Below are 26,566 nucleotides of genomic sequence, written 5' to 3' on the forward strand. Positions count from 1 at the left end.
TTTGTATAGCCCTTGCTGTCCTGAAACTCACTCCATAGATCATGTGGCCTTTAACTCAGAGATCTGCCTGCCTCTGCCTCGCAAGTGCTTGGATTAAAGGCGTGCACTACCACCGCCCAGCTTTGTACCTTGATTTTAAAGACAGGATCTTTTATTGAACCTGGAGCTTGTGTTTCCCATGCTGGTCTTACAGTTGGCAGAGCCGTGCCTGGGTTTAAGTAGGTGCTGAGGTTTCTGTATCCAGATCTTTACCGCCAAGCTACTTCTCCAACTTTTTCTTTTTTCTTTCTTTTTTTTTTTTTTTTTTTTGAGCTGGGGATCGAATCCACGGCCTTGTGCTTGCTAGACAAGCGCTCTACCACTGAGCTATGTCCCCAACTCTACTTTTTCATTTTTTTTTTTTTTTTTAAGAGGTGGGGGTCCTGAAGGATCCCACCGCTGCTCTTGAATTTGCTTCACAGCTGAGGATGAATTTGGGTTTCTGATTCGCCCTCTGGAGTGCTAGATTGCAGGCGGACACCACCACGTCTGGCTAGAGTTCTCAACGACTTATCTTTTGCGACAAGGTCTCCCTATGTAGCCCAGGCTGGCTAGAACTCGCTATGTAGCCCAAGCTGGCCTGGTACTCACAGAGCTCACCTACGTCTGCCTACCCAGCGCAGGTTTCCATGAAGTTGAGGCCTGCCGCAGCTGACCTGTGCTAAACGAGTCTGCCCCGCACCCCCAAGCTCTGCAAGGCCGGCGGGCAGCCCAGCGGGCGAGCTTCCACACACCGCGGGGGCGGAGACGGCCGAGTGCACCCGGAAACTAGGTCACAGAAGCCAAGTAGGCCTTTGTGCGGGTCTTTACGACACTGTCGTGTTCGGTCGGCTCCGGCCGTAAAGGAGGCTCGAGTCGTCCAGGCCAAGGCCGCGGACCGAGTTGCCATGGCGGACATGGAAGATCTCTTCGGAAGCGAAGCCGAAAGCGAGGCGGAGCGCAAAGGTGCGGCGGGCTGGCGGGCTGGCGGGCGGGAGGGCTCCGCGGATGGGCGCCCGGGGTACCGAGTTGCTTTCCGGCTGGAGGCGCGCCGCCCGGCACCGTGGCGCTCGCACGCTGTTGCCCAGCGCCCCCTGCATGCTCGATGGTGCCAGCCTCTCCCGGGAGCCGGGCGCGGAGTCTGCGCTTCGAGGGTCAGGGGCTAGCCTGGGCTCGTGGGGGGGGGGGCACAGTCCGAGGACGTGTGGTCTGCGCCCCGCTGTGCACCTCTGGCCGAATGAGGGGTGGCAGTGACTAAGTGGAGACCTGTTCCGTGGTCATCGGGCCTGATGACGCCCTCCTGGGTGAATCAGGGAGACGATGGGGGACTGTCGATGCTCATGAAGGGTCTGGGAAGGATCAGGGTGGAGCGGTATAGAAGGACTACGCACTGGAGATGAGTGCCCCCTTGGAGAGCCCGTTCAGAAGACCACTTGCCCTGCCTGTGATGTAAGAATGGGGGAGCTTGTGGGGGTGTTTGGAGAGAAGTGACAGAAGATTTATATGGTGCACGGAGGTATTTCTAGCGCAAGTCTCTGAATGTTTGAATTTGAGAAATGCATGGAAGTAACTGGGAACGAGGAAAGATCCAAGACCAACTTCAGAATTCTTGCAGCCCTCCAGGCCCAAATTAGCCTGTATAAATGTCTTTTTCCTCGCCCCCCCCCCCCCCCGATTTTCATCAACTCTAGTTTATATTAGTGTAGTGAAGGGAGCAGTGGGTAAAAGTACAGAGAACGGAATTCTACTGTGAGAGCTCTAATTAGGAGAAGCCTGGAATATCTCTGTGTACTAACACTTTTGCTAGTAGTTTTTCTCTTTGTTTATTCTTGCCTCTTCGAGGCACAGTTCTATGTAAACCTTCCTATGACTTCCATAACGTTTTGCATTTCATTCATTCAATAAACAACGATCCCTATAATTTTTTAGCTACCTTGCTAGGTGTTGGAGACATAATCATGAGAAGACAGGTTCTTGTCTCCCCAGCTTAGTGCTTTTTGAGGCACAGTTGAAGAGAAGCATTGGAGAGTGAGATGTACCCTATTGTGCTTTCCTATAGCAACACAGGGTATAGGGAAGTGTGTAGAGGTGATTGCAGTTCTAAGCTTTTGTTCTATCTTTTCTTCTCTTTTAAAACTTCTTTTAAGGTCATTACAGTTTTCTTCCATTTTAGTGGACACTCTTAAATAAGATTTCCTTCCGGGTCTGGTGTTCTGTCCTTGACCATGGCTCTTGGTCTTGAGGTTGGATGTGATAAGGTGGTACTTGGTGGGCCTGCCTGCTTGTCTGCCTTCCCCTCCTCCTCTTCCCTTCCTTTTTTTCCTCTTTCTTCACAGGCTCTGCTGTGTATGTTGCCTTTATATTCCTGATTCTCCTGCCTCAGTGAGTGCTGGTGTTACATATGTGTACCTCCACTCCTAGCAAGTAGTTATTTCATATTTTTCATTTCTAATGTAATGATCTTGTGTCTTGTTGCTATCCTGCAGCTAATACATTAGCTGTAATAGTTTTTGTGGCTTTTTAGGTTTTTCTACATATGAAACCATGCCATCTTGATTAGAGAGAGCCATGCTGTTTCTTTCTCTTACCCATGTATTTCACTACTCTGGCTAGCACTTTCTTTATGATATTGAATGGGAATTGCAAAAGTAGATATTGTTCTTGACCTTAGAGGGAATGTATCTAGGTTTCTAGCATTATTTATGGTTTACAATTGTTTCTGTAAGGTCAGTAATGACATCCCCACTTCCATTCCTGACTTTAGTAATTTGAGTCTTATATTTTTTTTCCTTGGACAATCTGCCCAAAGGTTTAATTTTGTTAATGTTTTTAAAGAATGAACTTTTAGCCAGGCATGATGGTGCATCCTTGTAATCTTAACACTCAAAGAATAAGAGGCAGGAATATTGGCACAAGTTTAAGGTCAGCCTGGTCCACATCCCAGTTGCAGACCAAAGACTACAAGAGCCTATATGATCGGGAAAACAAACAAACAAACCTACAAACTTCTGGTTTTATTGATTCTCCACTGTCTTTCAATTTTATTTTCTTTGTTATTCCCTTGCTGCTGCTATTTTGGACTTCCTTTTCTTATTTTGTTTTGTTTTTGTTTTTGTTTTTGTTTTTCCCAGAGCTGAGGACCAAACCCAGGGCCTTGTGCTTGCTAGGCAAGCGCTCTACCACTGAGCTAAATCCCCAGCCCCTTATTTTGGTTTTTTGAGACAGTGTTTCTCTGCATAGTCGTGATTGTCCCAGAACTCACCCTGTAGGCCAGGCTGGTCTCAAACTCAGAGATCTGTCTGCCTCTGCCTCCTAAATGCTGTGATTAAAGATGTGTGCCACCACTGTCCCAGCTTGGGCTTTATTATTTTTTTTCTGATTTTTTTGGGGGGTGGGGGTTGAGACAGGGTTTCTCTGTGTAGCTTTGTGCCTTTCCTGGAACTTGCTTTGGAGACCAGGCTGGCCTCGAACTCACAGAGATACGCCTGCCTCTGCCTCCCGAGTGCTGGGATTAAAGGCGTGCGCCACCACTGCCCGGCTGCTGATTTTTCTAAACGGAACATTCTCCTGGTTCTTGAAACTTCTTTGCCTCTGGAACACTGAGGAAGTTGGCTCCAACAGTTTTGCCAGCTCGTGTTCACCTTTTATCAAGTTGAGATGGACTGCTAGAGTTCCTTATTTTGCTGATGGTATCCTGTGTTTGTTTGCATGATCCCACAGATTCTGATTCTGGGTCTGATTCTGACTCAGATCAGGAGAATGGTGTTTCTGGCAGTAACGCCTCCGGCAGCGAAAGTGACCAAGATGAAAGAGGGGATTCTGGACAGCCCAGCAACAAGGAACTGTTCGGAGATGACAGCGAGGAGGAGGAAGAGGAGGAGGAGGAGGAAGAGGGAGCCTCCCATCACAGTGGCAGTGATAATCACTCGGAACGGTCAGATAACAGGTCAGAGGCTTCTGAGCGATCTGACCACGAGGATAACGAGCCCTCTGATGTAGATCAGCACAGCGGATCTGAAGCCCACAACGATGAGGATGATGAGGGTCACAGATCAGATGAGGGGAGCCATCGCTCAGAAGTGGAAGGTTCTGAAAAAGCACAGTCAGATGGTGAAAAGTGGGACAGAGAAGAGAAGAGCGACCAGTCGGAGGATGAAAAGATGCCGAACTCTGAGGACGAGGAGGAGGAGGAGCGGGAGCAAGGGTCTGATGAAGACAGGCTACAGAACTCTGAGGAGGACGACGAGGAGGAGGAGGAGGAGAAGATGCAGAACTCAGAGGATGAGGACCGGGCCCAGCTTTCAGATGAGGACAGACAACAGCTGTCTGAGGAGGAAAAGGGGAATTCTGATGACGAGCATCCTGCAGCTTCTGATAATGACGATGAGAAGCAGAATTCGGACGATGAGGACCGGCCACCGGTGTCCGATGAGGAGAAAATGCAGAACTCTGATGACGAAAGGCCCCAAGTCTCAGATGAAGATCGAAGGCATTCTGAGGAGGAGGAGGAGCAGGACCAGAAGTCAGGTAAAGATTCATGCTAAAGATTTTTTTAAAATCTTATTTTATGCTGATGGGTGTGTTCCCTAAGTGTGTATCTGTGCACCACGTGCATGCAGTGCCCATGGAGGCCAGAAGTGGGTGTCCAGGTCCCCTGACATTGGAGTAAGCAGTAGGTTGTGTGCCACCACATTGTTGCTGGAAATCACGGGGTCCATGCTTTTATCCACTGAGCCATCTCTCCATTCCCTTTATCCCCATCTTTATTATCCTGCTTTTCATTTTTGTTTTCTCCTCTTCTATCCTTTTATTTTCACTTTTTAAACTCTAACACACACTCTGCATTCTTCTACATTTTCGTTTGTTTTTACTGTCTTCTCCTTCCATTTATAAACTAACTAGGTCAGAGAAAATTACTAAAGAGCACAGCCTTAGAGATGTATGGTGCTACAGAAGCTAAATGAACTGGGTTGGTTCTACTTTCCAGGGTAACTGACAAGCATGTGTGACAGATTTGCCTGCAGTAAATGATGGCATCATTGAACTGTCCCATACAGCAGTACTGAGATATGGGTACCATGTTCCACCCTAGCATGTGTGTGTATGTGTGTGTTTAATAACAGTATGTGTGTGCATTCATGTGCCATAGCAAATGGTTGGAGGTCAAAGAGTACAGCAAGTGTGCAGCCTGATTTTTGTCTCTGGGTCCCCCCCTTTATAACTGTCAGTTAGATTGCTCAGCTCAGTCAACACATTCTTCATATTAGAATATGAAAATATTTTAGAGATTGAATTCTTTATATAAGTCACCCCACTTAGGTTGTTTTTCAGAAGTATTATTTGGAGTACTTCATTTCTGTAGGTGATTGGTCATGTTAAATTACAGTTTAGTTCTATCTTGGAAAGCTTAAGTACACAGGGAGATTTGCTCCTGTAACATCTCACGAGGAGCATTCAGAGCTACATTTTGACATTTTTTAGAAAAGGACAGGATATTTTCTAATATGGATATAATTCATAGGCTGTGCATAGGGCTCCATAAGTATTTAGTAACTAGTTCAGAATGGGATTCTTTATGAGATTGTCAGAATATTTAAGGCTCATAACAGTACTGGCAAATTAATTTAAGAATGGGTCAGAGAGAATCTGCTTTTTTGTTTGGTTTTGAGACAGGATCTCACATAGCCCAGACTGCCTCCCGCTCCTAATCCAGCTGGAATTACAGGCATGTACTATTGTATTCAGCGCTTCATGAAGTTTTTAAGGGAAATAACTATCTGGAAAATAGTTATAGATTTGTCTCTTCCTCACAATTGTTCCTTTCTTCTTCTATAATGTGTCTATATAATTTAGTCATAAGTTTCAATACTGATTTTCTCATCTCTATCAAAAGTTTCTGCTTTTAGAAATCTAGGTTCTGGGGCTGGAGAGATGGCTCAGAGGTTAAGAGCACTTGACTGCTCTTCCAGAGGTCCTGAGTTCAATTCCCGGCAACCACATGGTGGCTCACAACCATCTGTAATGGGATCAGATTCCTTCTTCTGGTGTACATGAAGACAGAGCACTCATATACATAAAATAAATGAATAAATAAATAAATCTTTAAAAAAGAAATCTAAGTTCTTTTAAAACATAATATATTGGAGACAGGATCTTGTAGTTTAGCATAGGCTAGCCATGAACTCATAATCCTCTGGTCATGATTCAGCTATTTTTTTATTTTTTTTTATTTTAAATTAATACATGGCCCAGCACATGGGAGGCAGAGGCAAGTAGATCTCTGTGAGTTCAAGGCCAGCCTGGTCTACATAACAAGTTCCAGCCAGGGTACAAAATCTTTACCTGTCCTGTCTTTAAAAAAAAAAAGTATAAGAGAATGTATCTCAAGTGTGTGTATATGTGTGTGTGTGTATTTGTGTGTGCGCATGTGTGTCAAGGCTGACTTTGTATTGTTGGTTTTGGAGACAGGGTCTCTCTGTACATCCCTGATCAGCCTGGAATTTATTGCACAGCCCAGGCTAACCTTGGGTCTGCCCTCCTTCTGCCTCTTCTCGTGAACTGCTAGCATTACAGGTATGCACCACCACACCTGGCTTCCACCCCCATTGTAATTTTTGTTCTATAATGAGATGAACCCAGGGCCTTGGCCATGCTAGACACACACACTATGACAGAGCTACATCTCCACCCTGTTGTTTGTGTGCAGTTTAGTTAGTTAGTGCTGCCATGTTTTTAAATGATGCCATCATAATACAGGACATATGTAATACCACCATGATCCAGGACAGCACGCTATGAGACACATTTTATAACCATATCCCTTGCCTGCCCCTAACCTCATCACCTACTGATCTGGTCTGTCACTATGCTTTTGTCTCCTTGTGCCTCGGCCTCATTAGTTCTAGGATTCCAGGCACTGTGTCTGCCAGGCTAGGTTTTCTTCTTTGACTTAGCATAATGTATTTTATATCGATACAGATTGTTACATGTATCATCATCCTGTTGTATTTACTGCAGAACTGGATTGCACTGCAGGAATGTTGCAGTTTCTCTGTAAAGCTCGGATGTAACTGTGCACACCTAACTCTGCTCTTTCAGAATCTGCAAGGGGCAGTGACAGCGAAGATGAAGTTTTGCGAATGAAGCGCAAGAATGCCATTCCGTCCGACTCCGAAGCTGACAGTGACACAGAGGTTCCCAGAGGTAGCCCTTGAGTTTCCGCCCTTTAGTACCCGTGTCCAGTTCTGTACCCATGTCCAGTTCACAACTCCGTGCTTTTAACTGCAGTGCACTCCCAAACCTTTGACTGCATGACTCACAGAACACTGTGGATGTGGCCAGTGATCTCTGCAGCTCACACTGTTAAGACCCTGCTTCTTTGTGTATCGTCTGAGTGAATTTATCAAGGGCCAGGAGGCTGAGCTCACACTAAGACCCTGCTTCTTTAAGTTTGAGTGAGTTTATCAAAGAGGGGGGCTGAGCTCACACTAAGACCCTACTTCTTTGTTTATAGTTTGAGTGAGTTTATCAAGGGGGTGGGGCTGAACCTCTGGTCTGTTTGGAAGTGACACTATGTTCTTCAGTCTAAATAAGGATAGTCCTGGACTGACTTCCCTATTGTTCTCAGATGTTAACAGATTAATATTAGATGAAGGCATGGTCTTTGACTGGGTTACAAAATGAGTTCATTCGTATAAATGCAGGTTAAGGTTGTTGTAAAGGTGGAGATGTACGTGTTCATCTCTGTAGCCTGTTTGCAAATGGCAGATGGCCATGCAGCGAAGATGTTGGTATGAAAGTTCCAGCAGGTACAGTTGTGACAGATACTTGGGTATGTGCAGCTCTTAACTATACTGCATGGTAATTAGCAGTACCCCAAAGCTTCGAGAAATTATCCTAAGGAACACAGTGACTAAGGTGGACGTTTAGAGGTCAACCATAGAGAAAAGGAAAGCCAGACAGAATAGCAAACTCTAGGGTTTACTTCAGTGTCTGTCAGCTTAGTCGGTCCGTGAGTGCGCCTTGGACTCAGATGACCTGCTGTGGCTGGTTTGTCAGATTTCTCACTAGTTTTCTAAGATATAAAGTGGGGTGATGCAGACCCTCTTACAGAGTTGTGAGAATTAGGTAGGCTGTGTCCATTGTTTCATTTTGGTCACTGATGTTTTTGGAGGCTCTGCGGTATACTACGGCTGTTGTAGGCACTGGGAGTAGAGCCTTTGTAGAACTTGATCCTGGTGCCTGGGGGTGCAGATTGATGAGACAGGTAACCTCACATGTACAGCAGGGGGTGGTGATAGGAGCTAAGAAGGGAATACTGAGGGGCGGGGAGGCATGGTCGTGTTCCTGTTTGCCATGTAATGAACTTCCAGTACTCTGGCCACCTTTGCCTTGCTGTCCAGTGATTTTGTCCTTTGCCGCATCTCTGTAAGTCAGTGTCATAGTTTTCTCCTAGATCATGTCTTCACCAGGCATTCTAACTTCTGTAACCGCAGACAGCGCTCTGACCACTCTTCTGTCTTTTGTTTACTTGCTGTTTTGATGAGTGCCTCAGTGATGTTCTTCTGCCAGTGAGATGGGGCCTGGCTAGACACAGATGTGTAAGCCTGACATAGGATGTGTTAGCCCAAATTTGAGGATCTCGCCTGGGAGAAAAAACTGGCTCCTGACAGTAAAGAAAAACAGAAGGGTACAGAGATGGCGGAGGAGGAGGAGCTTCCTGTGCATGTGCCAGTCTCCGCACACACTTGACACAGTGCCTGTCTCTGCACACACTTGACCCAGTGCCTGTCTCCTCACACACTTGACACAGTGCCTGTCTCTGCACACACTTGACCCAGTGCCTGTCTCTGCACACACTTGACACAGTGCCTGTCTCCTCACACACTTGACACAGTGCCTGTCTCTGCACACACTTGACACGGTGCCTGTCTCCTCACACACTTGACACAATGCCTGTCTCTCTGCACACACTTGACACAGTGCCTGTCTCTGCACACACTTGACCCAGTGCCTGTCTCCTCACACACTTGACACAGTGCCTGTCTCTGCACACACTTGACACGGTGCCTGTCTCCTCACACACTTGACACAATGCCTGTCTCTCTGCACACACTTGACACAGTGCCTGTCTCTGCACACACTTGACACAGTGCCTGTCTCTGCACACACTTGACACAGTGCCTGTCTCTTTGCACACACTTGACACAGTGCCTGTCTCTCTGCACACACTTGACACAGTGCCTGTCTCCGCACACACTTGACACAGTGCCTGTCTCTGCACACACTTGACACAGTGCCTGTCTTTCTGCACACACTTGACCCAGTGCCTGTCTCTGCACACACTTGACCCAGTGCCTGTCTCTGCACACACTTGACCCAGTGCCTGTCTCTGCACACACTTGACATAGTGCCTGTCTCTGCACACACTTGACAATGTTTTGCTCTCCACACACATTTCCTGGAGCTGGCCCAGAACTCTTGGGGATGTTAAAGTGAAGACCGGCTGTTAACACTCTGCATTTTTCTTTCTGCATTGAAGATAATAATGGAACCATGGATCTGTTCGGAGGTGCAGATGATATATCTTCAGGGAGTGATGGAGAAGATAAGCCCCCTACTCCAGGACAGCCTGTGGTAAGTCAGAGTACTAGTGTGAGCTGGCCCATATTCAAGTGAGACGGCTTCAGAGTGAAGGATCTCTCTTTGTCCCAGAAGAGGAAGTCACTAGCTAAATTGTCGTATGAAATACAGTGAGTAGATGACTTTCTGTAGATGTGACTTTGGCTGACATGCGGTGGTGCTGTGCCTCACAGGTTGAGATCATGACCTGGCATTAGAGAACCTTTCACTTCGTTGTTTTTCTTATTCATGCAAATAAATGTGTGCTGTCTTAGGAATTTTTCCTTCATTCTTTTCCTTTTTTTTTTTTTTTTTTTAAACAAAGATTCTTATTTTCTTAAAGATTTATGTATTTATTATGTATACAGTATTCTGCACGTCCCTGCAGGCCAGAAGAGGGCGCCAGATCTCATTACAGATGGTTGTGAGCCACCATGTGGTTGCTGGGAATTGAACTCAGGACCTCTGGAAGAGCAGTTGGTGCTCTTAACCTCTGAGCCATCTCTCCAGCCCTCCTTTTTGTTTTTTAAATTTTAGTTTTGGAAACAGGGCCTTGCTATGTAGCCCAGGCTGGCCTCGGACTCACCGTGTGGTGCTATCTTCTCTGATGCCCTTAGATTGACTGCGTAAGTGCTGACCGAGTGAACGTTTCTGTCAGCAAAGGTTTGGAAGATACTAGATCCCAGATGCCCTGTAGTGATGTAGCCAGCCTTGCCTTGTTTTTCAAACTAAGATGTTTTGCAGATAGATGAATAGTGCTGAGGACTGAGGGTGCATCAGCCCTAAGATAATATCTAAGTATGGTTCTTGCTGGGCATGGTGGCTCATACTTACAATCCCAGTAGTTGGAAGGCTGAGGCAGGAGGATTTCTGTGAGTTTGAGGCCAGCATGGGCTATGTAGTGAGTTGTAGGCCAGCCTGGATGACAGTGAGATCCTGTCTCAAACAAAAAGAACAAAATAAAAACCAAGAGTGTTTCTTGCTCCCCTGAGAAATAAAATGTGGAGCTCAACTGGTCGGACACCCGGTCCCCACAGTTCTAACCTTGTGCCTTCTTGTACTAGGATGAAAACGGCTTGCCTCAGGATCAGCAGGAGGAGGAGCCAATACCTGAGACCAGAATAGAAGTAGAAATCCCCAAAGTAAACACTGACTTAGGAAACGACTTATATTTTGTTAAACTGCCCAACTTCCTCAGTGTAGAGCCCAGGTAAGGAAATTAAGATGTCTTCTGAGTGTTGGCTAGAAATATGTGGGTATTGGCCGGATGGTGGTGGTGCACACCTTTGATCCCAGCACTCAGGAGGCAGAGGCAGTCGGATCTCTGTGAATTAGAGGCCAGCTTGGTCTAAAGTTCCAGGACAACCAGGGCTGTTACACAGAGAAACCCTGTCTCCAAAAAACAAACAAGAAAGAAAAAGAAGAAACATGTGGGTATATGTGAACGTGTTTTGCTTACTTTCATTGAGTTAACACAGAAATGGAAGTTTCATTGATAGGTCTGAAAAAGTAAGTCAAGCTTCCTGCTACAAAAAGCACGGCCTAGTGTTGGGGGAGACTCTGATTGTGGCTGTTGATACTTTTTTATGAATGAGGGGACACTTAGTAACTACTGCAGTCCAGCAACACTACAGTGAGAAGCAGTGAGGCCTGCTGGGCACCAAAGCAGCTGTTGTCACACCAGAAAGCGAATAGTGAACAGTGCTGATGGGGACCCCTAAGTTCACACTCACACCAGAAAGCTAATGGTGAACAGTGCTGATGGGGACCCCTAAGTTTACACTCACACCAGAAAGCGAATAGTGAACAGTGCTGATGGGGATCCTTAAGTTCACACTCACATCTGAAAGCTAATGGTGAACAGTGCTGATGGGGACCCCTAAGTTCACACTCACAAGTCCTGGGTAATTTTCATGCTTCCCCCTCAAGGAAAACGATGCAGCCAACTATAGTGTATGTTGTCTTTTCTCTGGAAGGCTTCTATAATTGAGAAAATTTTTTTCTTTTAGACATTGTCTCACCATGTAGCCCTGGTTGGACTGGAACTCTGTAGATCAGACTTACCTGGAACTCACAGATCTACCTGCCTCTGCCTCCCAAATACTAGCAATAAAAGTATGTGCCACCACACCTGCTATTTGGAATGTTTGGCCTTGTTTATAATTTATTTCAAGTAAATATATAACAGCATTAAAAATTTTGAATTCTAGCATATTTTGAATACTTTGAAGTTGAGCTTCAAACTATTTGAGCATTGTGGTCTTTAAAGTTAGTATTTTTGATATAATGGGTTGTGATAACTATAATAACTACATCATGGCAGAGCTCTTTATGAAATAGAATTAACAGCTTATTTTAAAAAAACACCTTGTAGGCCTTTTGATCCTCAGTATTATGAAGATGAATTTGAAGATGAGGAGATGCTGGATGAAGAAGGGAGAACCAGGTTGAAACTGAAGGTACCATGCGGTCTGCTTCCTTTCTGTAGAGTGAATCCGGGACACGGACCTCAGCCTTGAGCCCTGACGATGGTTTTGTGTCCTTGGTTCTGTTGGCCAGATGAGCTTCTGTTTTCTCAGAATCCTCGTGGGCTGGGGATTGAACCCTGGGTCTCTGCATCCTCTTCCTGGAGCTGCATCTTTGGTCCCTGACATGCTGCCCAGGGACTAGACCTAGGCCCTTGCAGTTTAGGCTTTTTTTATTTAAGTCACAGTCACTATATAGCCCCAGTTGGCCTTAGATACATGCTCTTCCCACCTCCACCTCCTGGACCTGGGATTATAGGCATGAGCCACATGCCTGACTAGGGGCCGGGCTTCTGCACTCCAGTGGGACTGTCTTCCCCACATTCGAGAGCCTCCTGGTATCTCAGTGACATTGGTGAAGGTGGTCCCTGACTAAGGGCACAGTGTCTAGAGCTGTCTGTGACCACTGTGGACATGCAGAGAAAGTAAGAAAGGGGATGAAAATGCCAAAAATTTGCTCAAGATCGTACAGCTGGTAGGTTTAGAATAATGGATGGTTTAGACTTTTGATTTGCTCTGCCCTCCACTGTCTTTATACCGCTGGCTCTTCTATCAATATTATCTACTTGGAACATGTGTGTATTGATTTAGAGTTAGCAATATTAATTCCTCATGGTCATTTTAATGCCTCTGACTTCTTTCTGCTGCCTATTATTATTTTTATCATCTATATAAATTAATGTAGTTCTTTTCTCCTTTTCAACCTAATCATTTTGGCATTTTCCCATTTTGTGCTATGGTACAGCAATGAGTATCATACCCACTATACGTTCCAATGTGGATATCATAGTTTAGACATCAGTATTTTGCTCTAAAATATCAAGTGCTTCAAAGTACAAAATGTCAGTGTTTGATATAGGTAACTCCTTCACTCTTGGGATGTGATTGAAAGCGACCCTAGATTTGTTTCTGGAGTGATGGTTGAGACAGGTTGAACAGCCTTAGAGTTACTTGGTGGTACAGTCAGTTCTTTAATGAACCAGGAACGAGCTGTGTGTCTCTGTGTTTTTAGAAGTATTACCATGTGCTTCATTCCTGTAGAATGAGACCTCGTAGTGAGTCCTCAAAGGTGTATTTCAAAATGTCTTCTCAATTGACAATATCTGTGCTGGTTTGAGTGACAATGGGCAATATAGTTAAATAGTTGGTCCTCGGTTGGTAGAACTGTTTGGGAAGGATCAGGAGGTGTGGTCTTGTTGGAAGAGGTGTGTCATTGGGAGTAGACTTTGAGATTTCAATAGGCATGAACTCAACTCTGAATATGTGAGCCCCAAATTAAATTCTCCCTTTTATAATTTGTCTTGGGCATGGTGTTTTATCATAGCAATATGAAAATAACCAAGACAGTACCTCTATACATGTTTGTATATTTATATGTAGCTAACTGTCTTAGGGTTTCTGTTGCTGTGATAAAACACCGTGACCAAAAGCAAGTTTGGGAGGAAAGGGTCTATTTCATTTTACACTTTCATATCATAGTCCACCGTTGAAGGAAGTCAGGGCAGGAACCTGGAGGTAGGGACTGAAGCAGAAGCCACTGTAGAATGCTGCTTAGATGCTCTCTGCCCATGGCTTGTTCAGCGTGCTTTATTATACAACTCAGGATCACCTGCCCCAGGGATGGTACTGCCCAGGGTGAGCTGGCCTCCCATGTCAGTCATTAGTCAAGATAACACCCCACAGACCTTACTACAGTCTGATCTGATGGAGGCATTTTCCAATCAATTCCCTCTTCCTGGATCTCTCTGAGTCAGCTGACAAAAACCAATTAGCACACTAACCTATTGTACAGAAGAGGGGAAACAGGAATAGTGATGGGTTGTTTTAATTTCTTACATTTTTAAAGACTCAATATATTTATATGGGGTGTGTGTGTGTGTGTGTGTGTGTGTGAGTGTGTGTGTGTGTGTGTGTGTGAGTGTGTGTGTGTGTGAGTGTGTGTGTGTGAGTGTGTGTGTGTGAGTGTGTGTGTGTGTGTGTGAGTGTGTGTGTGTGTGTGTGTGTGTGTGTGTGTGTGGCGTGAGCATCCACAGGCCACACATGGACTTGGGGTGTTTGCTTCACCTTGTTGCCATCTCCATCTTCATCTTCATCCCAACCCTGCCTCTTTAGACAGGGCCTTACTTTGTAGTCCGGGCTGAATTCAGAGCCACAGTGCTCCTCCCGCAGTGCTCCTCTCACAGTGCTCCTCCTCCCGCAGTGCTCCTCCCACAGTCCTCTCACAGTGCTCCTCTCAGTCCTCCTCCCGCAGTGCTCCTCTCACAGTCCTCCTCTCACAGTCCTCCTCTCACAGTCCTCCTCCCGCAATGCTCCTCTCACAGTGCTCCTCCCGCAGTCCTCCTCCCGCAGTCCTCCTCCCACAGTGCTCCTCTCACAGTCCTCCTCTCACAGTGCTCCTCTCACAGTGCTCCTCTCACAGTGCTCCTCTCACAGTGCTCCTCTCACAGTCCTCCTCCCGCAGTCCTCCTCCCGCAGTGCTCCTTCTGCCGCACCCCAGGTTCTGGAAGCACAGACGTGCAGCACAGCACCTGGGTCTTTCTCGTTCTTTTAGATTACTTCCCCCGTTGGCTGTGTTTCCGGGATGCAGCTTGATAAACATGCATTTAATGTGCCATGTTTTCCTGGAAGGCCATCAAGTTTTTAATTTCCATAGCAGTGACTCATTTTCTAAATCTCTTTGGCATTTTTCCATCCTGGCAGGTGATAAGTCCCCCTATGTGTGTGTGTGTGGAGGGGGCTTCCCTGGCTCAGCAGACCAGTAGGCAGAGTATCTCGGTCTCACTTTTAGTGGTTTTGAGGTCTGTGAGATGACTTCCTCTCGTGTATGAGCCCCAAAGTCCTCTTCGGGGTTCAGGCTTTGTCTCCTGTACCTCAGAGCTTTTCTCAAGTCTGTTCAAATGCTCTGGCTGTAAGTGGCCATCATCATACTAGCAGCTCAGAAATTCACTTAAACTTAATTTTCTACCTGCTCTTAATATGCTAAGAGGATTTCACTGGTGTCTGTTTTTCTGTCACGTACCTGTGTGTGCTTATTCTGTGACTTGTGGTATCCCCTCCGCTAAGGTTCTGTGTTTTACAACAGGTAGAAAACACAATAAGATGGAGGGTGCGCCGAGATGAGGAGGGAAATGAAGTTAAGGAGAGCAATGCTCGGATAGTCAAGTGGTCAGATGGAAGGTGAGTGCCCAGAGCAGTGCGGGAGACGGTATGGGCTCCGACCTTAGTCAGGGGCCAGCTCTTGTTCGAGCATCTCCCTTAGTTACTCCTGTGATTGCCTAGACAACCGAGGGAAATGATAGCTGGAGGCTGTGCAGGCTGCTGGGAGACAGTAAACTCAGGTAAGTTTAGAATCTTAAGGCCTCCTTTCAGCCCCACTGCATACTAGTCACAATGTGCGGAGAAGTGTCCTCCACTGGGACCGAGGTAGAGGCGGGCCTGAATCACAGCAGGTGTGACTTCAGGGTTTTTTCATCATGGTGTCTTTCCTCCTGGGTTTTGTATAAAGAGGGAGACAATGGTTGGATCACATTTTCAGGAAAGTAAAGCTGTAGCGTGAAAGCCTTTAGATGTTAACAGTGGTTTGCTTTTTCTCTCTTCAGCATGTCCCTGCATTTAGGGAATGAAGTGTTCGATGTGTACAAAGCCCCGCTGCAGGGTGACCATAACCATCTTTTCATAAGACAAGGGACTGGGCTGCAGGGACAGGCCGTCTTTAAAACAAAGCTCACCTTCAGGTAAGTGCTCCTAGGAAAGTCCTTTGGTTTTCGATGCCTGCTCCCTGTGATGGACGCCACGGCACAGGCCAGGAGCCAGTTCTCGGTTCTGGAAGCACAGCAGGGCTGCTTTTTCGGGAGCCAGGTCCTTCCAACCAGATGTACAGAGGCTGTGATGTCAGACAGACTGTTGTGTATTAGTTCTGGCAACCACTGTCCCTCCAGGAGAGCTGAAGTGCTGTGTCTATGCTGATCAAATGTAAAACTGACCCGGAGACAGCTGCTACTTAGAGCTTGTGTATGCTACTGTCAGGAAAGCACTGAGCTGGGGATGTGAATACAGGGGCTGTCCACTGCCTGGTGCTGCTGTGTCCAGACCTTTGTGGGAGTGTGTCACCTGACAAACCGGAGCAGCCTGGGCACTGGTGAGGGCACTGTGCTTCTCCCCTGAAGACAAGCAGACCCCTTTCCTGGGTGACAGGAAATCTGTGGGGAGCGCCAGCTTTCAGAATTGAGTGTTTAAATGAGGCTTGGGATCTGGCCTGCATCCAAGACTACTTGTGTGGCCGTGGATGGCTTTCATTCTTGGGGTTACCTCCTGGGGTAGCTGTGACAAGTCAGGTGCAGGGTGACGTGCAAAATGCAGAGTCCAAAACACTGCTTGAGCCTGGCTGTTTCCTGCCTCTGGTGGTCATGCTATTCCAGCTGCCTTCACCCCGGATTTCTCTTTTCACTTTTCTTGTCTCACTGAGCCAGAGAAAGGAAAGTCCACAGCCCTCCAAGTAGAATACTCGATTTAGTGGTCTTGCCTACTTCTTTGACTAGAAAGTGGCCGCAGTCTTGTGGTTTTGTGATGGGTTGTGAATAGCTCATAAAGATGTTGATAAACGGGAACTCTGTTCCTTTCCCACAGGCCTCACTCCACAGACAGTGCTACACACAGGAAGATGACCCTGTCACTTGCAGACAGGTGTTCAAAGACACAGAAGATCAGAATCTTACCAATGGCTGGTCGTGACCCCGAGTGCCAGCGCACAGAGATGATTAAGGTATGTTGGGTAGACTTCATCCAGGAATAGTTTTGTGTATTAAGAATAAACTGTAGGGGCTGGAGAGATGGCTCAGAAGTTAAGAGCACAGACTGCTCTTCTAGAGTACCTCGGTAACGCTAGTTCCAGAAGACCTGACACCCTCACCCATATATACATGCAGGCACATAAAATTTAAAAAAAAAAAATTTTTTTTAAAAGAAAGAAAAGAAGAACAGATTGTAGCCAGGTGGTAGTGCATGCCTTTAATCCCAGCACTCGTGAGGCAGGGGCAGGTGGATCTCTGTGAGTTCAAGGCCAGCGTGGTCTACAGAGTGAATTCCAGGACAGCCAGGGCTATACAGAGAAACCTGGAAAAACAAACAAACAAACAAACAGATTGCCCAAACCATGTTCGTTATCTCTTGTTGGACATCCCTCCTTCCTCCAATGACATGGCCTAGGTTAATTTCCTAAGCATTTATCAAGCGTAGTTATGTGGGGATCGTGATAAAATAGAAGCAGGCTCTTGGGTTCTCCCCCAATAGGCTTGAGAGTTCCACAAAACCGGTCACTGAAATACCGGAGTTTTCACTAGTCAAGTACCACTAAATCACTACACTAGTCTGTCCTGTCAGAACTTGGCGGGCAGGCTCAGGAGGAGGCAAGCAGTCCGGAGAAGGCGACCTCAAGCAGGGTCTCGCAGAGTGTGTGAGTCTTGTTTGTGGTGCTGAGAATTAACCCTACAGCCTCAGGCATTCTTGGACTGTGAGTTCTGGGCCAGCCTGGTGTATGCTAAGATCCTGTCAGAAAAGCAAGGCAAGAAATGTACTCCACTTAAGCCTAACAACCCGAGTTTCCCCAGCACCCGCATGGTGGGAGGATAAAACCAGCGCCCACAGCTGGCCTCTGACCTACCTCCCCCAACACACAAACAAAACAAACAAAATGAATTTTAGAAAGGTTTCGAGGCTAGAAAGTCCAGAACAAGGGAACAGCGGCTGATGGGGGGGGGGGGGGGGGGGGGGGCTTCTTGCTGCGTTCCAGCGTGTTGGAAATCGCGGTGATAGAGAGCAAGCTCGCTCGCTCGCTTCTGTGACGGCCAATCCCGTGACAACCCATCAATCCACGAACTTACCAGTTATGAATTAACTAGCTAGGGTGAAGTTTCCAACACACGAAATCGGGGCCACTCCCAAGCCACGGCAGCTGGTTGGTTTGCTTTCTTGCAGAAAGAAGAAGAGCGCCTGAGGGCCTCCATTAGGAGGGAGTCTCAGCAGCGCCGCCTGAGAGAGAAGCAGCACCAGCGGGGGCTGAGCGCCAGCTACCTGGAGCCTGACCGGTACGACGAGGAGGAGGAAGGCGAGGAGTCCGTCAGCCTGGCGGCCATCAAAAACCGATACAAGGGGGGCATTCGGGGTGAGTGGTGCAGACCTCAGCAGCTCTGTCACCTGGCACAGGGGCTTACTGCCGGCCGCTGGACACCTGAAAGTCAGTGTTACCGCGTGTCCCCGCCGAGTCTCCGTGACGAAGTCATTGTACACTGTTTGAGGCTGTCCCGGGAGGGCAGGACCGTCGTGACTCCCTTCCAGGTGTTTTGTGTTTGGAGGCTTTCGCCGACGGGTCCCTCTTGCCTGGCTCCTGGGCATTGGGGTTACAGGCATGGACACCACATCAGGCCCCTTGCAGATTTACCCCTTGACCTTCTGTTTCCAGCTTGAAAGGTTGACGGATTTTATTTCTCTTTTGAGAAAGGGTCTCATTCTAGTTGAGGTTGTCCTCAAAGTTTCAGCAATCCTCCTGCCTCAGCTTCCCTAGTGCTGGTGTTCCAGGCAGAAACCACCTTCCTGAGCTGAGTTGCCAGTTAATCGAGATGCAGCTACTGAGAACACGTGGTGCCTCCTTTTGCCTCCCCGCCGACTCTTCTCTAAGCTGTGCTCTGCAGACCCTCTGCTCAGTGTTAATTTCATGGTGCTCTCACTGACTCAGCACATACTGAATCCCAGACAAACAGGGTACTCTGTTGGATCACTACAGTGTTCAGATAAGACTGACAGCTCAGAGCTGTCTGTAACTCTGGTCCCAGAAACCCAGTGCCCTCTTTTGGCCTCTGCATGCACTAGGCACACACATGGTACACAGACATACATGTAGATAAAACACCTACACATTAAACAAAATCAATAACATGTATACAAAACACCCACACAGTAAGTAAAATCAGTAATGTACTAAAAAAAGAAAAGCAGGCTCAGAAGCATCCTGGATTACTGGAATCCCTCTGCCTCAGCTTCCCGAATGTGAGATTACAGGCATGTATCACCATGCCCGGCTAGTTGCGCCACTTTTTAACAGTGACGTTTGAAAGGCTCCGTAACCTCTCAGAACTTCTCGAGTGTCATCTGGAATAAAACACCTAATGATGGTCCCTAGAACACCAGCTAGGGACTGAACAGGGAGCGCATTTGCTGCTAATTCCGTGCATAGGGATAAATGTTCCCGAAGCTACTTTGCTCACCTCATCAGCTGAGCAAGCAACTGTCATTTCTGAATGTCACTTGTCTGCAAGAAGAGAAAGGAGCTCTGCTGGCGCTGTGGGTTGTGGGGCATGGGCATAAAACTCAGGGCTTAGTGTAGTTTTGCACCTTTCCTGGAACTCACTGGGTAGCCCAGGCTGGCCTTGAACTCACAAAGAGATCCTCCTGGCTCTGCCTCCCGAGTGCTGGGATTAAGGTATGCACCACTGCCCGGCGATAAGTCTTATAAACACCTAAATTCCCCTTATATGACTTTTCTTGAAGGACTTCATTTGGTCAGCTGACCTGTTATATCTTACCTATTTTTGAGAACTCAGTACAGCGGCCTTCTTCATTTTGCCAATGTTAATTCATTACAAAAATCTTAATTGTAACATTTTAAGTACAAAATATTAGAGATGCATTCCAGGATTATGGTATATAACATTCATTTCACTAGAGAGTAAAACCAGGTAGATGAGTTCAGTGGTTCCCAGCATAGTACAGTATTTACCTAGCAAGGATGTAGGAAGCTGGGAAGGCATTATATTTGGAAAGAATGGGTCTGTTCATTTTAACATATTTAAAACTAAGAAAAGTTAAACTGGGGCTGAGGAGGCTCAGTGCTAAAGCACTTGCCACACAAGCATGAGGACTGGAGCTCAGGTCCTCAGAACCTGTGTGATCTGGCGACCTGTAATTCAGCTTTGGGAGGTAGAGGCAGGAAACCCCCAGAGCAAACTGGCCAGTGAGACTGGCCATATCGGTGAGCTCTAGGTTTGATAGGTGAGACTGGCTATATCAGTGAACTCTAGGTTTGATAGGAAGAGCCTGTCTTACTGAATGAGATGGAAGGACTGAGGATGATTCCTGACATCAACTTTAGGCCTCTACATGCATGTACACACATGTGCACCCTTGTGTACACACATGCATCATACACATACACTCAAGAAAATGGAACAAATAAAACTTACTTTGTTCCTCCAGGAAATGTACAAAGAGAAGATAACTGGAGGTATTTATTGGAAGGAAAATTCAGGAATGAGTAGATAACTGTCTATAAAAATGATTCAGTCTAATTCCTTCGCTTTCAGAGGAACGTGCTAGAATCTACTCCTCAGACAGTGATGAGGGCTCGGAAGAAGACAAGGCTCAAAGACTGCTCAAAGCGAAGAAACTCAACAGCGATGAGGTGAGCCACGTGTACTGAATGCCAGGGTGATCTTGTGTGTAGGCCTTGTCCCTGGGATGACAAGGAGCTCTGAGACATACACAAAGGACTTCTCCACAAGCTGCATGGGGTGAGGCCCACATTTGTGTAAATACTCCATTCATGAGGCTCTGCCTTTGTCCTGCTTATTGTTGTGTGACAAAAACTTGCCCTGGGGAGACACACAAGTCTACTCACCTCAGATAGGGAACCCATGACAGACCAAAGTACAGATCCCACCAAAGTCCAGTTTGGTGAACCAGTAAGTTCTTTGGGGATTACCTATAGGAATATGGGTGAGGGGTTACTTACATGATCAGAAATGACTCAAAGACAGCTCCATCACCAAGGTCCACCCCAGCATGGGTGACAGCTCACAAAAGCTAGGAACTGGGAGCACATTGCTCAGCCTGCAGGCAGCTCAACAGTTTGGAGAGTGTCCTTTCCAGGTGCCTCAGTTGGTCTAAAAGTCTTCTAGCAGCTCAGCTGGTTTCTACTTCTTCTGGCAGCTGGTCTGGTCTCAGGGTCTCCTCACTTGTCCGGATCTGGGCAGCTCTGTTCATCTGAGAGTCTTTGTCGCTCAGTTTCAGGTTGTCTTGAATGGGATTCTCAGCTTTTATTGTCTGGCAGGGATGGGTGTAGTGAGTCTGGTCAGTTTCAGGTACTTCCTCAAGCTATTTTGAGTTGTTTACCTTCCTGGTGAAGGAACTTGCTGCAGGACAGAATGTTTCAATCCTAGGAGGAGACTGTTACACAAGCTAACCTTCTAAAAGCCCTTCCAATCTTGGGGTCAGCATTTCAGCCTTTGAGACACAGACTATAGCATCTCCTACTCTTTCTGCTGGCTGTATCTATGGTGCCATATTTTTTGTACGTTCTATGATGGAATGAGTCTGATTGTTTTACTGAGCTGATAGCCATGCTGTTTTTTTCTTTAAGATTTAGTTTTATTTATCTCTGTGTGTAAGTCTCTGTATGTGTACACATGTATGTGGGTGCCCACAGGGGCCAGAAGAGGGCATCCAATCCCCTGGAGCTGGAGTTCCACGTTTGTAAGCCACCTGACATGGGTGTTGGGAACTGAAATTGGGTCCTTTGCTAGAGCAGCATGTGCTCTTACCCACTGAGCTTTCTGTCCAGCCCCTCCACAGGAATTTTTGATGCCTAGATTGATTAAGTTCTCCAAAGATGATTTTTGAGTTTGGGTTTGGGTTTGATTTTTGGAGTCTTCATATAGTTCAGGCAGGCCTTGAACTCACTGTATAGGGTGATCAACTTGAACTCCTGATCGTCCTGCTAGTGCTGAGATTACAGGCCTACACAACTAGGTCTGCCTGATTTGTATGTGTCTCTGCAAGATGCCCTGGGCATCAGCCGCCTAGGACCACCTGAAACTGTAGTCTCAGATTGAGATCTTGCTGATTTGGCTGTGAAGCCTGACAACCAGGTTTGATCTTTGAAACCCACATAGTGGAAGGAGAGGGCTGACCACCAGATTGCCCTCTGACCTCTGCACACATGTTGGAGTACAATGTACCCCTCACACACACATTCAACACAAATAAACACTTTGATTTTGCAGACTCCTGACTCAGAGAAACAGTGCCAGGCTTACATCCTGGTCCACTTTCACACTAAAAGCTTTGGCCCTCGTCTCCTGTTCTGCCCACCACGCAAGGCATAAAAGGTAGTACTCACGATCATGGTTCAGTGGTCTGAGGAGGAGCCAGCTCAGTGGCCCACTGCTCTCCGCCTTCTTGCCTTCGCTTAGTTTTGGCCTCTGGTGGTGCTTTTGTTTTAGTTTACCCACCATTATTCGCTGTTGGCAGTGAGAGGACTCTTCTAAGTACTGGTCTGCCATATTGCAGGAAATAGATATTTTCCTGTTTTTGCTTTTGAGCTATTTTAATTAGTTTGGGCTTTTATGAACTCTTTTCTCATGTGAAGCAAAATTATGTTCTCGGGTTAATGTTGATTACCACATTTAATATTTTGTGATGTTCTTGGGAGTAGCTTGCTATAGACAGAATTTGTTAACGTTATTCTGCAACATATTTGTTGTGAATTAAATGAAATAACATCTTAATAGTGCGTTTACAGTGTGATGAACAGTTGGCAAATGGGGGCTGTCATCCAAGCAGATGCTTAATCCTTGGCAAGCAGAACTGTGAAAAGTGAGAGGTGCCATGGAACTATTTATTCCTAGTAAAAGATATGCCTGTCAGATCCTCCTGCCTCTGGCTGGGCTGGGAAAGTGCAAGCTTTCCAGCTCGCTCTTACAGAAGCTCCTCTTCCCGGTCAGTCCCCTCAGCTCTCTCTGAGTCACTTTGTACCCTCCCTGCCTTTCCTGACAGCGAGTGCTTTACCTCTGCCTCCCTGCCTTTCCTGACAGCGAGTACTTTACCCCTGCCTCTAGGCCTTTGCTGCTGCCTCTTCTATTGCTGCAGCTCAGGTGGTGCCCGTGGGTGACAGATGAATTGAGAGGATCCTCCTGCTCTGTTTTGTACAACAACACCCCACCCCCCAGATTCCAGGAACTTGGCTATGCTTCTAAGATGTGGAGGAGCTTCTGGGTGTCAGGATACCCACATCAGAAGCCACTGCTATGCCAGAGCCGGCTTTGAGGGTGAGGGACAGGCTAGATTACCCAGGCATGCTGGTCCATACCCATAGCCCCAGGTTTGGGAGGGAGGCTACATAGTGAGTTCCAGGCCAGCTGTGCTGTCAAGTGAGACCCTGTCTCAAACAACAAAGGTGAAAAGAAAAGATTCTCACCAGCTGGATTGTTGAGTTTGGATGCTGCTCATACCTGCAGTTCCCATTTGCATGCCTTGGGGCAGGTCAGCTCACTTCCCCAGGTTTGTTCTTCTGGTGCATGGCATACTTCTGCCTGGGAAAGTTACTGTACTGTAGAAAACACAGATAGTGTGGGAACAAAGTGACATCTAGCTTGACAGGAAATGCTGCCTTTCCTTCCCCAGCCTCAATGGAGAGCATGTAAAGGAGAGTGCTTTATCCAGCCCCTTCATTTCTACAAGTAAAACCTGCAGAAAGCTTGATTTCCTCCCTTAAAGACAGGGAAACAGCGGGGACTGTTTGTGGCTCTGTTCCCCCAGGGAGCCAGGAAGGGAAGAGGTGAAAGGTTGAGATGGAGCTGGAAAGAAAGGTGTGGGAGGCCAAACCTCTTTCTTACAACAGGCTGCTTGCTGAGAAGTTAGTTAGAGTTCTGGTCCTCTCTCTCCCTTCTTCTGCCTCTCCTTTCTGGAACCCACTAGCAGCCCTGCTGTGGCACAGCCTGTGAACTATCTGTGTCTGTGGGAACCTGTGCTCATGACTACATTATCAAGCATTTCAGTCTTAATGTTTTGTTGTTTCATGCATGTATGGCGCAAGAATGTATGTTTCAGCTTTGTTCAGTAAGGCAGCATTCTGCATGCCTAGTTTCATGAGATAGGGTCATCCTGAAGGTTCCCTTGTGGATCTGGGGGGGTCCTGTGCTATGCTTGCTTGCTGCTTCTGGGGAATCAGTGTTGGCAGGCAAACCACAGCTGTTTAGCCAAGGACTGGACCAGGTGCTGTTTGGGGGAGCCCTGACCTCAGGCTGTCACTGGACCCTTCTGGGAGCTTTTAGAAACATGTTATGTATGTTTAGAAGTACCATGGCAGTTCTTTCAGCCACTCAAATCTAACCTCTAACATTAAAGAATTTTAGAGCTAGACACTGAACACTGTTTATGTGCAGTCATGTAACATGTTTGCAAGATTCTTCAGTGGGAAGCAAAGTCACAAAGTCAGTGTTGCCTTTGCTGACAGGGCTGGAGAGGATTTCGGTTTGCTCTAGGCTGGGGAGTAGGGAAGGAGATGACTTGTCACATCCTAGGGGTAAGAGCCTTCCAGTGGTGTTAATGGGGTCCCTTCACCACCACCAGCTGGGATGTACATAGACGAGCATTTAATGTCCTTGTATGGGTTCATAACTTTGAGCTCTCCTGGGCACTCCCAGTCTATAGGAACACATTTGGGATAAAAGGCAAGAAACAAGTGTTGGCTGTCATCTGTCCTCAGAGGGCCAGGCAAGGAGACAGGAAAAACTTGGGCATGCCAGGTTGCACTTTGCATCTCGAAACATTTTGTGGCCTTCCCTGACTAACTTTCAAGCCATGTGTCTGTCCACTGAAGTTGTTTTTGTGGTGCTAGTGAGTGGTCCAGGGTCTCATCCTAAGCAAGCAGCCTGCCTCTGGGCTATGTAACCCAGCTTCATCATTTATGTAAAGGATTAGTTTGTGATAATTCTGAAGTGTCAGCCAATGTCAGACTTTATTGAAGGGATGTTGACTTAGATGTGAAGCTGAATTCTGCCTGACAAAGTTGTTTCTTAGAAAATCTCCCGAGTTTTGTTACTATTAGAGGGTTGTGCAGGATGAATTTCAGTTGTTTTAAAAGATTCTCTGCTTGTATTTAGGCCTTTGATGTCTTTAAATATTTTCTCAAAAACCTTTATGATGTGAGTTTGTTTGGTTTGGTTTGTTTTTCGAGACAGGGTTTCTCTGTGTAGTTTTGGTGCCTTTCCTGGATCTCACTCTGTAGACCATGCTGGTCTCAAATTCACAGAGATCTGCCTGGCTCTGCCTCCCGAGTGCTGGGATTGAAGGCATGAATTTTTAATATGTTCAAACAAAAACTATTTAAATATTTTCTCAAAATTCTTTATGGTGTGGGTTTTAATTTATCCAAACAAAAATTATTTTAAAAAATTGATACTTACTAAAATAATGAATTCTAGCTAGGGAAAGAAGTGGGATGCTGAGAAAGGAGAGATACTGTTGATGAAGTACCTGACTGGAGAAAACGTTCCAACAGGACAAGTGACTCTTCATTTTTAGATTAAGAAACTGTGTGCCTGTGAATGAAAGAGAAGAGAGGAGAGAGTGTGTGTTTGGGTGTATATGTGCCATACCTGCTGAGCCATCTTGCTGACCCAGGTGAAACTTCTTTGAGTCTTCACCTTTTCAAGGGCAGACCCCATCGCCCATATATCCTTGTGGCTGTCTGTGCCTACAGTGGTTTCCCTGTACATGACAATCTGTTGGGCTGGAACTCTACAAAGTTGTCTTATTTTTTTACTATTTATTTGTTTGTTTGAGACAGAGTCCTACTTGTAGACTTAGCTGGGCTGGAACTCACTCTGTAGACCAGGCTTGTCTGTACCTCACAGAGATCTGCCTGCCTCTGCCTCCCAAGTGCTGGAATCAAGTGTGCACCACCATCCCCTGCTTTTTTTTTTTTTCAGTAAAAATATGGACAGTCCCACGCTAATCTTCCTGTATCGTTCCACTTCTTAGTATATGTGCTGCTGAAGTGAGCACTTGCAAGATCTTCTTTTAAGTTACTTTAGTAGAGCATCAACTCGGATAAACTTCCCTAGATGTTCACTTGGACTTTGAGACTGAAATCTTTTTATTTCTTTAGGAAGGTGAATCTTCTGGAAAGAGGAAAGCCGAAGATGACGATAAAGCCAGTAAAAAGCACAAGAAGTATGTGATCAGTGATGAAGAGGAGGAGGATGACTGAAGTACAAACTGTGAATGCACTTTATATATTTATTGTACAGCTTGTCTAGAAATAGCATGTAAACATGAGTTATTTTCATTGAGATTAATTGATTTGTGTTTGTGAAAATATAATTGTAATAAAACCTTTTAAAACAAGTTCCTATGCTTAAGAAATCTGCTTTTCCAAGGGGCGGGGGAGCAAGGTGATTTCACAAGCGTTTTACAGAGTCCAGGTTTGGGGGGATTTCTGCTGCTCTTTGTCACCCCATCCTCTCTTCCCATACAAAGTCGCCTCCTGGTATGGCTAGGGCAAGACAAAGCAAGGCACTCTCCTCCCACACAGAGTTCATAGAGGACAAGAAAACCCCTCAGTAATTAGT

At 46.4% G+C, this 26,566-nt stretch overlaps 1 protein-coding gene across 2 annotated transcripts; it reads left to right on the top strand.

Annotated features, from left to right (window-relative positions):
* Nucleotides 1–834: 834 nt before the first annotated feature.
* Nucleotides 835–26,342, top strand: Leo1 (LEO1 homolog, Paf1/RNA polymerase II complex component). 2 transcript variants are annotated; one of them, XM_036193407.1, is made up of 12 exons: nucleotides 835–984; nucleotides 3,739–4,545; nucleotides 7,117–7,221; nucleotides 9,560–9,654; nucleotides 10,704–10,849; nucleotides 12,014–12,098; nucleotides 15,247–15,341; nucleotides 15,764–15,898; nucleotides 16,791–16,926; nucleotides 18,138–18,324; nucleotides 20,519–20,616; nucleotides 26,108–26,176. In XM_036193407.1, exons 1-12 carry the CDS (start codon nucleotides 927–929, stop codon nucleotides 26,174–26,176), a joined length of 2,016 nt encoding a protein of 671 aa, XP_036049300.1. In that variant the 5' UTR covers nucleotides 835–926. The 2 variants fall into 2 exon arrangements, with proteins under 2 accessions (XP_036049300.1, XP_036049299.1); XM_036193406.1 differs by having other exon boundaries at nucleotides 837–984; nucleotides 26,104–26,342.
* Nucleotides 26,343–26,566: the final 224 nt, after the last annotated feature.

Source organism: Onychomys torridus, chromosome 7 (assembly GCF_903995425.1).
Source record: "Onychomys torridus chromosome 7, mOncTor1.1, whole genome shotgun sequence".
Classification (NCBI taxonomy): Eukaryota; Metazoa; Chordata; class Mammalia; order Rodentia; family Cricetidae; genus Onychomys; species Onychomys torridus.

Excerpts from the sequence above, each read along its gene's own strand:
- Leo1 (XM_036193406.1), top strand. The coding sequence starts at position 927 with ATGGCGGACATGGAAGATCTCTTCGGAAGCGAAGCCGAAAGCGAGGCG. Across the intron at positions 9,655-10,703 it reads CTACTCCAGGACAGCCTGTG|GATGAAAACGGCTTGCCTCA; the intron begins GTAAGTCAGAGT and ends TTCTTGTACTAG. Across the intron at positions 18,325-20,518 it reads ATACAAGGGGGGCATTCGGG|AGGAACGTGCTAGAATCTAC; the intron begins GTGAGTGGTGCA and ends CTTCGCTTTCAG.